Below are 12,503 nucleotides of genomic sequence, written 5' to 3' on the forward strand. Positions count from 1 at the left end.
TTTTCAGTATTTATGCAGCATTGTAAATGAAGATCGTTTTTTTTAAAATTCGAATTAATACTATATAATTGTCATAAATTAAGCTTTTAAAAAGAATTTAAAACTAAATATTCTGATATATGAAATTTTTTTTAAATGCATTGTCGATTTTTAATGAAAACGTCTTCTAAAAAAGGTACTTTTTCTGTGTGGAGTGGTGGAAAAAAAGAAAGCTTTGTAACAACGTTTTATGTATACTGTTAAATAAAAATTAATAATTATTTAATGTTATACGCTGGTAAAAAGAAAAACATTGAGGCTTGCACACATTTTATTGCCGATTCTACATCCTAAATGAATTTTAGGAATACACTAGATTATTAGTATAAATAGTTTAATTTTTGAGTATTGGAAAATAATTTCAAACTCCATCAGGAGATCATTTTCATGTCCATCATGTATTTATGAATTTTGCAGACATACATGATGTATAATATTTATCTCTAAAATATTTGTCTATAAAAATGTAATGGTTGTATTTTTTCAATTAATTTTTTTACATAAATGCAAAAAATAAACAAATAAATAAAAAGAACTCTAAATCATAACTTTTTAATAATATCTAACTTGATAATAAAAACTATTAAAAATATTACGTTAGGCATGAAAGTATTCTTACATAATGCTACTTAAAGTCTATTATAATATTTGTAGGTAAAAAAAAAACTACTTTATGTTAATTATGTTATTGAGTAGAAATAATTCTTAACATACGTAAAAAAATAATTACAAAAAAAAAGGTTAAACGTATTTTAAATGGATGAGTTTTAGTAACAGTTATATGACTATTTTATGGGTAACAACAACCTCATTTATTCCTTAATTGTCTTAGGTTAAATTTTTTGTGTGGAATGCTTATATAAAAATGACCATGTTAAAAAAATATATATACATGCTTTAAAAAATATCGTTTAACTACTCCAAACTTGTATGTTTAATTACACCTCATTAAAAAATACCCTTACACTATGAATTATTAAAAATAATTTTAATTTTGTAAAACTCGTTACTCGCTTTGATTAAACGTAACTTGAAATGGTTTTAAGAAAAACGTATTTTTAGACAGATAATAAAAACTAACAATTTATTGCGTGCAATGCATGTACAAACATTACCATGTAAATTAAAAAAAAGTATAATTTAGAAAAATGATGTTTAATTGATACATATTTGCATGTTTATTTTCAAGTAATAAAAAAGGACCCTTGTACTATGCATTATTGAAAATAATTTTAATTTTAAAAAAACTTGGTTACAAATAAGGTTTATATCAAACGTAACCTGAAATGGTTTCCAAAAAATGCATGTTTAAACAGATAAAAAAAAGTAACAATTTATTGCGTCGAATGCATATACAAAAATGACCATGGTAATAAAAAAAAAGTATATATTTTGAAAAATGACGTTTAATTGATACACATTTAATGACACCTCGTTAAAAAAAGACCCTTGCACTACAAATTATTAAAAATAATTTTAAAAACAAAAGGAACTTAGTTACGAATAAGGTTTAGATCAAATGAAACTTGAAAAGGTTTCAGAGAATACATGTTTAGACACATTCAAAAAAAAAAAANAAAAAAAAAAAAAAAAAAAAAAAAAAAAAAAAAAAAAAAAAAACTTAGAATTAAAAATTCACTAGTAAGGTCTAGAAAAAATATGACATGATTTTAATGTTTATAATTTCTAATGCAAATAATTTTTTGAAGTAAAAACCATTTTTGCTCATAATTTCTTTTTTAAAATGTAAAAGTGATTTAAAGAATATGTTTTATACAAGAGACATATTTTTTTAATGACATTTAATAATTTTCATTAACCCCTTCAGGACCGTGATTGGATGGTTGACGGTATAAAGCTAAGCACAGATGGCTCTCATTCGCTAATTAAAATTCGGCATAAGACTTCCGGGCTACTTCTTCCGATTGTTTTTTATGCATAAGCTTGGAAAAGCACGCCATTTAACATTATTATACTTCACACTATTATGCGTTTTTTTTCAATTTAACTTTCGATGAAACAAATGTATTGGGAAGACCTCGCAAGCACAGTTTGATACTACTCAAAAAATAACAACCGGCGATATTTTACACAATTATAGCAAAATAATTATACTAAAAACATAGCACACTTCTTTAATGTTGTGATGTTAATTTTTGTTATTTTATATTTGTTTTCAATTCACAACCTGTTATAAATTTCAGATAACTCCTATGAATAGTAAAGTTTCGTTTAAATTTGATAAAAAAAATATCAATAATAAAACTTCTGGAATATTAAGCCTGTTCACACATCGCCTTATAAGCATACCATAAGAGGAGGGATACACCGGAAGTTTTCTATATTTCTTCCGGTTTTAAGGCCTGTTTAGACGATCCAAGTTCTTGGATGCATTGAAATAGATGGAAACTTGTTTTGCTTTGAGCTTGTATCGTGTAAACGCTCTACTATCTTCCAAGGACTTGGATGAACATGTTCTACTTTACATCCGAGTTTTTCCTCCCTGAACCAATCAGCTTCTTACGTTTCGTGACGTCAACAAGCAGGCATCAGATTATGTCATTTTGTTGTCTGTTTTCATCTACTTTAGTCTAAATAAATTAATCTGTTAGGGTCTTTTTATGTTATTATGATTTTATTTGAATTTATTTAGTAGTTTTTAAAGTCATGTAAGTATGGTTTTATAATGTTGAATATGAACAATGCGCATGCGGAAGTTTTTTTTCCGACCCATCAGTCAAGAACTTGGCTAGTGTCGACGAATCATCCAATTTTTTGAAGAGCGAAGTTCCTCCAATTTTTTGGATTCAAGAACTTGGACCGTGTAAACAGGCCTTTAGGAAGTTTGTTATTGTTTACATTCAGTTAACCATCCACGCGAAACGAGTCTTTTTTGACTCTAGCTGTTCAAGATCGCGCAGAAGTGACTGCAATACTGTTACATTTCGTATGAATCGGTATGTGTACTCTTCAGTACGCATACTCTCGGAAAGTGCAGGAGAAGCTTTTATGTTCCTCACCGGTTCTGAAGGGATTAATCTTTATTTCAATAAATTTTATTTTGCATGAAGTGCTTTGAACATGATTAGTTCTCACCAAAATAAATAGAAGCATATACTTGCCATCATTATTATTCTACATTTGGAGCTTTAGATTTGAACTGATTGAGAGCTGAGAAATGAATAGACATCACAGTGTTTAACTATTTTTAAAATATTATTTTTCTAAGCTAAAACCAAACATCTTTAAAAAAATCTATAGAAATATAAAAGATTATCTTTTTTTAAAAAAAAAATAAAAGCATTATTGATTTTCCCTGAAAAAATAATGGAGTTAAAATGAAATATTTATGATGAATGTCCATCAATGCTGATATTTTTTTTTTGTTGTTAATGAGGAACATGGCTGCTGGATGTCTTTTTCTTTTTAAAAAAGTAATTTTTGTAGGCGACACAATTTATCATGCCAATAGATATAGATCTAGAATTGATAATTCGCTAAGCACTATCGCGACAGTACGTTGTGGGCCAGAAGGATCATGTAAGTTAAAGCTCCACACATTATGGTTCCTCGTGATGGTTGCACCGCTTCCTCTTTCTAGACTTGAATTCTCATCACCTCTGGAAAATAGAATCCCAGTTTTTCGCTTTAACCGAGTCGTCGTGCCTCAACGGAAAACATCCATCTGTATCAAAGAACTAAAACATGAAATAAAATTTACTTGTAGTCCGTTTAAATCACTTGCGATTTATTTCTGAAAAAGAGGCCTCTTTTTCTTTTTTAAACCACCGCTTGGACGCCTTTTTAATAATCGTTTTAAGAATATATTCATTCTTTTTAACATCGTGATAACAGAAGAACACAATTGTTTGAAGGAAAAGAGTTAAAAGGTTTCTGGTTCGGTCTTGAATCCCTGAGTGACAATGGAGGAGGAAGAGTAGGTGTCAGGGGTGGCTGTGTGATTGTTGTTTTCAGTGTGTCCGTTCGTCATGGGATCTGTTGATTGAGTGTTCGAATCGCTTAGAGCGTTCGATGTGGCAGCCGCTGATTCGTTTGAAGCACCTAAAGAAGAAATAAAAATTTTAGGTGTTTATTTTAATTTAGTTGGCGTCATTTCTTGACACTCTTCCATCAACAACGAAACACACAGTTGGAGAGATCGGAATAACATAGCAACTAATAATTAGTGTCAATGTGTTTTTAAAAATTGATATTCAATTTTAATTGAATTATCGTCTACAGTGTTTTACAATTTGGGGAACTTCTCATGGGGAGCTCTTGATCCTAACATGATCCTAATCAAATTTAGAATTTCATTCATTTCATCACGATACAAATATCTTATGAAGGTAATGAATGGAAGGTAACTCATATTTTTTTAAATAGCTATAAGAATGTTCAAAGAGTAATAAAAAATATTTTAAACTATAGCAAAGTAATAAAAAGTTTTTAAAAAAATGACTTGCTTGTGATTGTTTCCTACAACAAAGTATTGTTTCGTCTGGAATAATTGTTGAACTCATACATTTAGTTTGGTTCGGTAGAACGGGGTACTAGCTTTTGAAACGCACTATAAAGTCGGACAAAACTTAATTATTCCGCTTTTTTTTATAGGTAGGGAGAGTATAAAGTGCTTCGGAATTAAATCTAATTATAACTGAAAAAGGAATTAAAAAAAACGCTTTGTTAGAGAGCTAGCGAATAGTGATCATTTATGGAATCCCTGTTCAAAGGTTCCACGGGAATCCAAGTTGAAGACACATCGCCGAGAGGACCGGGATAGCCTGGTTGGTAGGGTGTGGTACTCGTGTTTGTGAGAACGGGAGCCCAGCCGACCTAAGAATCCCCGTGTATTAAATGGTGACTGCTGTACGTTAAATATGTTGGGGTCACAAAGTCCTCCAATTTTCCATTACAAATCAATACCTCTGGGGGTGCTGATCCAGGAGCTCTCTTGTCTTCCGGATTGGGATCAAAATTACGAGGTTACGGAGTTTAACATTGGTTGTCGTAAACCCAGAATTGAGTCGGTTGTTCAACGACGGTTACTAAATAATAAAAAAAAAACATCGTCAGGGGAATGTTTTTAAAAGATTTTTCATAATTTGCCAACTATTCAAGTGATTTTTAAATATTTTAGCACTTATTCGTTCCATGCTGGCAATTTTTTATGTTTATTGCAACAATTTACACTAAAGAAATCTATCTGATGTCATTTATATTAAAGAAGTGTGCACAGTGTATCTACCACTACAAAATTCCAATTCACTAGTATATAAGGCATGTTAACTCGATTCTAGGGTGGGGTACCTTTTCATAGATGACAGGGTCGATAGCATACATGGCAGTACTTTTACTTTCGTTACTTGTACCGGCGGTACAAGTAAAAAGTACGTACTTTTACTTGTACTTCGTTACTTTTTAAATTTAGTACTTTTACTTGTACTTTCGTTACTTTTTTAGGGAAAAAGTACAAGTANNCATTTTGGGATTAAAAATGTTTACAAATAACTCAAAAAGGCAGTAGCCATTTCATACATTTAATAATTTCACCATTATTTACATTGACGTTGTATGCGTGCAGCCTTTCCATACGCAGTAAATTATGTTAGAACTCACGCCGGAAGAAAAATCCGCTCGTTGGAACTTAAAATGCGTAGTAAGCCTCATGTGAAGTACAATTCACCTATATTAGATTCCATATGTCTGCTCCTCGAGAAAGACAAATACTAGTTGGAGCTAATCTACGGCTATTCTATAAGGGACTTTCGCTTTCAACATTTTATCAATTGAAGCTATTAATGCTAACTATTTTAATTAATTTATGTTTTGTAGAACAAAAATAGAGAAAGTTAAAATTCTGTCCGCGGGCAGGATAAAATCTTCCGGCGGGCCACAGTTGGCCCGCGGGCCGTAGTTTGCCCATCACTGTTGTAGTTTATTGCAATAATTTACACTAAAGTAATCGATCTGATGTCATTTATATTAAAGAAGTGTGCACAGTGTATCTACCACTACAAAATTCCAATTCACTAGTTTATAAGGCATGTTAATTCGATTCTATGGTGGAGTACCTTTTCATAGATGACAGGGTCAATAGCTACCCTCTCCACACAGTGTTTATAGTTAAAGATAATAAGAATAAGCAGTTTAGTTTAAACAAAAATATTGTCATGAGTATTTACCGCCCAGTAGCATCTCTTGTAGAAGGTTGTCTATTTTAGCCATTCCAAAGAGTTTGGCGAACTGTATCTGTTCTATCATCTGCCACGTAATGCTCTGTAGGGCTGGCAGTAGGAGTAGAATCTCACCAAATCTACCACGAGATTCGTATTGCCTGTCGTTGATGTAATCCTCCAAGCTCGTCTGAATCTGATCCCTCAGAACTTTTATACGACTGCTGTCAGACAGTCCTTTAGCATCTGCGTCAACAAAAAACATATCAATAACTCATCATGCAACAGGGTTTTTTTTCCTATCACCAAAATATTTTGAAAATTCCGCTTATAAAAAGTTAAAAAAATGTATTTTATTTGCAATATGGTGGAACAGAATAAAATTCATGGGAAAAAAGTTAAACATTTGGTTATCTTTTTGACTGAAAGTAGTCTTAAAAATATTTGATTTTAAAAGATTATAAGAGGAATAAATTACTCAAACAAAAATTTTTTTAATACATAGTTAGAACGCTCAGTCCAGATGCTTCTCAATACTTTATTTTTCTTAAAATTCAATATCTTCCACAAAAATAAGAAATATTCCGTTTATAATTATTATAGTTTTATGTAAGAAGATTTTGTTAATATGTTAATCGACATAAAATGACAATTACCTGAATTTTAAAAATTATCAAATAAAAATGAAAATTAATACAGATTGCTTGACTCAATGAAATAAATAAATGAGAAGTAATTTTAATCATTAACGAGTCTTGTATCATTATATTAGTTCTGAGCAAAATTAAGAATTTTTAAATTCTCAATATAAATGTTTACAGGGACGGAATAAGCATACGTGCCATTTAAATTTTTGGGGCGCTTAGATTAAATTTTTTTCTCGAATATTTTTTATTTATTCAAATATAGAAGTATTTATTTATCTTCTCATTTAAGAAAACATATTTAAAATTCAAATAAATAATAATAAATTAAATTTTACTTTCTTTTATTAAATTAAAACTAAAAAATAATCATAACATTTTGAAAAAATTTGAAAAATCATTGTTTTTCCTAATTTTTCTCAATTTATTTTAAAAAAATCAATTTTTAGGGGGCCCCTTATAATTGGGGGCCCCAGGCCATGGCCTAGTGGGTAATCCGGTCCTGAATGTTTATATCTGGCTGCAACTTCTTCAATGTTTTAAAATATATAACTTTAAAGCCTCTCAATTAGATTTTTGAAATTGTAAATTAAATTAACTTAAAAGAACTCTCTTCACCAAAATTTATCTAGCACTGGGTAACCGTCACCGTTTTCACCCGACACCTACTTATGCATAAGCAATAAAAATATTAACAAATGTGTTTCATTTCATCACCGTCATTGAACAGTTGACCACTAATATGCAACTCCGTAGGCTTTTTTTTTTTTAATAACCGTCGTTGAACAGTAGACTCAATTTGTTAGGTTTACCATTACCAATATTCAACTCTGTATCCTTGTAATTTTGAACCCAATCCAGAAGACAAGGGAAGTCTAGAATCAGGATGATTCCTTCGTGGATGATATTTCGATAGAACTAACCTCATTTGCTTCACACGGAGAGGAAAACTACTAAATTCTCTAACGATTAGCCTGACTGCAAGAGGACTCTAATCCATGATCCATCTACCAATGAGGATATTTTTCGTCATCACTGTGGTCGGTGCGAGACGGGTGCGGGATTTGTATCGACTAGCCATCGAAGATCATTGGGAGGCGAGCGCGTCTATCCCCTGAGCCACCATGTCACATAAGTTACAAGCATTCAGAATTCTATACTGTTTGAGACAAATATAGCTCAGGATTACATCCTCCCTGCATAAAATCTCGCCATGGAAATTGTTCCTCATCATTCATTATATTTTGGGTGAAATGAGAATGAATTAGTTAAAGAATCGAAACATGTCATTAAAACTCCTGTGAAGAACAGATCCAGCAATGTCATGTATCACAGGGGTCCTACAAAAAACGGTCCAACAATAAGTTTAATTAACCTTTTCACTTTAATTTTAAGCAAGACTTAACCCTTCCCCCCCATAGGGGGCATACAGGTAAGCACTTAATTTTACTAAGCAATTAATTTAGGTCACTTTAATTTTAAGCTAGGCTTTAACCCTGTCCCGCCCCCGTAGGGGGCATCCAGGTAGTACTTGGTGACTATCGTTACTGCAATCCTCGAATCAGTCGGAGGACCCAGAGGTGCATGGACACGAGGTTCCATGGCCCCGAGTCACGCCCGACGAAGAGCAACACAAACGTTCGATGGACAGAGGAGGCCGAAAGGAACAATCCCGAGTCGGGTGCGGCGGTGCCATACTCAGCTGCAGACGACTCACCAGTAGTGTGGCACTGAGAGACCGCCGCCACTCCACGACGCATCGAGGCATACTCTGACTTGAAGATTCCGAAACCATTTTGAACATTTATTAAAAATTACAATCGAAATAATGACCGACAACCTGTCAGTCTTACAAATAAAATGAAATAAAATGAAAATTACAGTTTGAAATACAATTTGAAAGCACCCGAAAAGGGCGGAGGATGCCATAGTCAGCTCACAAAAATTCACTTTAATTTTAGAAATAACACCACAGTTATTTTTCAAGTTATTAAATAGATTGTTTACAGGTAGTCAAAATCCAAAAATAAAAGACTCGCAGCTCTCGTACCTTTATTTTAATGGACCCCTGTTCTTGTAAGGCTAATCCCGCTGCAAAGCACCTGTAAACCAGGATAATCTCTTATTTATTAAAATATGCTTATGTTATGTGTCGGTTGACCAAAACAAACGCAAGAGTGGTGGAAATGCGTGGTTTGTTACATTCTTTAAGGTATTATTCTCACACAATTTCAAAATTAATAATAAAATTCGTCACGGCTGACTGGATTTATTCAATATTCTTGAAAGCATGTCGGATCCATCTAATTAAAATAAGTCCCCCTGTAAACTGATCTTAAAGACAAGTTAAGTATTGCTGATTGTTGTCAGTGAGCGGGCGGGTCATCATCTTGCAAAGTGACACTGGGCCCATGTCCAAGAATTCGTGAGTTCGATCTCCGCAGGCCGTTACTAATGCACGTTAAATCTGTCGAGTCGCAAAGTTCTTCATGTTCCCATAACAAAACAACACCTCTGGGTGTACTGATCCAGGAGTTTTCTTGTCTTCTGGATTGGGTTCAAAAAGACAAGGAGTTGAATATTAGTAGTCGTGAACCCAAAATTGGGTCGGCTGTTCAACGACGGTTGTAATATAAAAGAAAAAAAGATTATTCCTAGAACGCCGCCGATAACCATTGCGAAGCTCTAGAGTGACGTAAATAATGTACTACTGCTACACACATTAAAATATTTGCGCAGGTGGCTTGTTTATGATATCCATGGACTGTATTATGATGTCGCTATTAATAAAGATAGTTAGTTTGAAAATATTGTTTTATAGTTTTTTCTTCCATTTGCAGCTCTATTTATTGAACTCATTTTAAAACTTTTGGAGAAGAAAATATCTCATTTTTTGGGGGGCAGATAGTAGCAAACCACNGTGTTTTGAACATAAAAAAAACTCCCGTTCAGATATGAAATGATAGAGGGGAAATGAATAAGGGGGGGTCGTACCAGAGAAGAAACTGTGTTGACACAGAAAATCTGAAGCTTACATGGATCAAAAAACACAATGGCTTTGAGACAAGCGAACTCCGTGTCGTCTACATGAGCCTCCCGTAGAGTGGTGGTCAGCTCGTCCATTATCCGACAACCAATCCGGCTGATTTCTATCTCTGTGGATTGTCGAGGTATAACGAAGTCATTTCCCAGGAGGAGAGTGTCGTTCAAGTGCATGGACCGTCTGGCCAATCCCAGCAGCAAATGCTCACCTGCGTGTGCTCTCAGAAGAGCCACCTACAAATAAAAAGTTTGCATTAAAATAAGAAAAATAATCCTGTCTCAATCCAGTGGATTGTGTCAAGCTAAGCACAGATGGCGCTAGGGATTAAAATTCGTCGTAAGTTTTCCGGGTTACGACTTGTGGGGAGAGTCGTTATCGACAATGTCAATCTTCCCCACCATAGAATCGTGTTAACATGTCTTATATGCAGGTGAATTGCATTTTTGTAGTGGTAGACACACTACGGTACTTCCGATTGATTTTCACGCCTTAACTTGAAAAAGCACGCCATCCAATATTATTACACTAATAATGTTTACAATATAAGCAGAGCCGGATTATACCTTTCGTAGGCCATAGGCATAGCCGTTTTTGGGCCCTCCCCTCCTTCCCCCACTCCTCCCCTCTTTTCAAAATATATGCTAAAATTTTCTTGCATATTTTTTTAAACATTTTTATTAATATGGATTTTAATTTACAAATTTGTTTATCGAACTTTATCTGCAATACCGACATACTGCAGAAGGAGAAAGATCTTTCTCCAGATTAAAATTGATAAAAAATTATTTGCTATCAACAATGAATCAAGATCGTTTGGCATCTCTCGCACTTATGTCTATTGAATACGACATTTTGCGTAGTTTGGAATTCGACAGCATAATACAAGATTTCGTTGAATCCAAAAATCGCAAAAAAGTAATATATTAGATCATAAGATTCTGCAAAATATATTAAAAAAAAGGTTTGTTATATTTTTATTTGTATCTTCATAATTTTGTGCAAAATACACTTGTTGTTTTTAAAGCTAAATTATTTATGTCAGCAAATTTTTTCTCCCAAGTTTTTCGTAGGCCCCTGAATTTCGTAGGCCCTAGGCACGTGCCTAGTGTGCTTATAGGTTAATCAGGCCCTGAATATAAGGCATTCTTTTTATTTACATTTCAACGAAACAAGCAAACGAATGAATTCGGAAGAATTCGCAAGCATGCTACGATACAACATAAAAAATATCAAACGGTTATAATTTTAAGCAAATATAGCCAAATAAGGGATAGCACTTAAAACATGGCAAACCTTGCACTTTATGTTTTGTAAAAAGACATTTGTCTTAGGTTCACTACCAGTTAGAATTTGTAAATTACGGGAAACTCTTATGAATAGTAAAAATTCCCAGAATATGAAGCCTGTTCCCAGATGGTCTCGTAAGGATGGCATAAGCGGAGGTTTTCTAAATTTCTTCCGGTTCTTGCTATTGTTTACGTGCAGTCAACCATCTATATTTTGTCCACAACTATTTATTCATTAACCTCTTCGAGTTATATATGCATTCTCAGGGTGGCAACCATCACGCTTAAAAAGATAAAACTAACCATACTATTTTTATAGCGGAGGGCTGTGTAATAATAGTTTTCCTTAATTCACCAAGACTTAGTTCAAATTAAAAATTATATAGCGACACCATTAACAAACATAGTTTGGATGTATTAGATTTAAACCGAAAACAAAAAGAAGGTCTCGTCGAATTAGCCGTGCCCAAACATCGCTTTTCATTTTATTCCATCCTGTTTCTGATTCCATACGAATATATTTATGTCTCGCCCGTCCCGAAAATATTAAATACCCTGAATGTTTCGTAACAAAGAAACACTCTCACAAACTAGAGATCTCTTCAGCGTTTTGCAATCTCCCGTCAGTCTTGTTGCTAAATTCGAATTTATTATCATGGTGGGTGAGATGATAGAATGCTCCCTTCATATATATGTCACGGACAATGTAAATAATTGGGCATTGTTTATAATACCCGGGCAATTTAAAAAGTGCCCAAAAGGATATGACAAAATGATAAATTATGTTGCAATTATTACATTGCCCGGTCATTATGTATTATGCTAAAAGTCAAGTGGGCAATTTGTGTCACACACAGCCACAGGCTATCTTGGGATATTCATCCACTTTTAGATGCACCTGCATAATTTTTTTTTAATTTTTTCCTGCACATGCGCTGTATGAAGCAACTACTTCAATTACTCTTATCTGGCGCAGTTTTTATTAATTTTTTTTAATTTTAAAGCAATAATTTCGGTATCAGCTTAAAATTGATTCAAACGCTTTGTTTAATTTTTTTAAATATTTAAGCTACAGCAAAAATGGCACTAGACCTAGTATATATTTCGGACATTTACCAAAGGTCTAGTCATACTAAGTCTGGTTAAGTGCCATTGCCCGGTATATCCTACACTGATGTTTTTTTAAGGTCAAGTGCCACTGCTCGGTATACATTTGCCCGGTGTACCCTACACTGATGTTTTTTTAAGGTCAAGTGCCACTGCCCGGTATACCCTACACTGATGTTTTTTAAGGTTAAGTGCCACTGCTCGGCAT

General features: G+C 33.3%; 1 protein-coding gene across 2 annotated transcripts in view; it reads right to left on the reverse strand.

Annotated features, from left to right (window-relative positions):
• Positions 1 to 292: 292 nt before the first annotated feature.
• The window catches only part of LOC107439273 (Hepatocyte nuclear factor 4), a 39,834-nt gene continuing 27,623 nt past the window's right edge, over positions 293 to 12,503 (reverse strand). For both annotated transcript variants that reach the window (XM_043051209.2, XM_043051208.2), the window contains exons 5-7: positions 9,895 to 10,135; positions 6,225 to 6,461; positions 293 to 4,101 (exon numbers count right to left, since the gene is read on the reverse strand). In XM_043051209.2, coding sequence (XP_042907143.1) covers positions 3,923 to 4,101; positions 6,225 to 6,461; positions 9,895 to 10,135 — 657 coding nt within the window. In that variant the 3' untranslated portion in view covers positions 293 to 3,922. The remainder of the gene's footprint in view (positions 4,102 to 6,224; positions 6,462 to 9,894; positions 10,136 to 12,503) is intronic.

The sequence above is a fragment of the Parasteatoda tepidariorum genome, chromosome 4 (assembly GCF_043381705.1).
Source record: "Parasteatoda tepidariorum isolate YZ-2023 chromosome 4, CAS_Ptep_4.0, whole genome shotgun sequence".
NCBI classification, from domain to species: domain Eukaryota; kingdom Metazoa; phylum Arthropoda; class Arachnida; order Araneae; family Theridiidae; genus Parasteatoda; species Parasteatoda tepidariorum.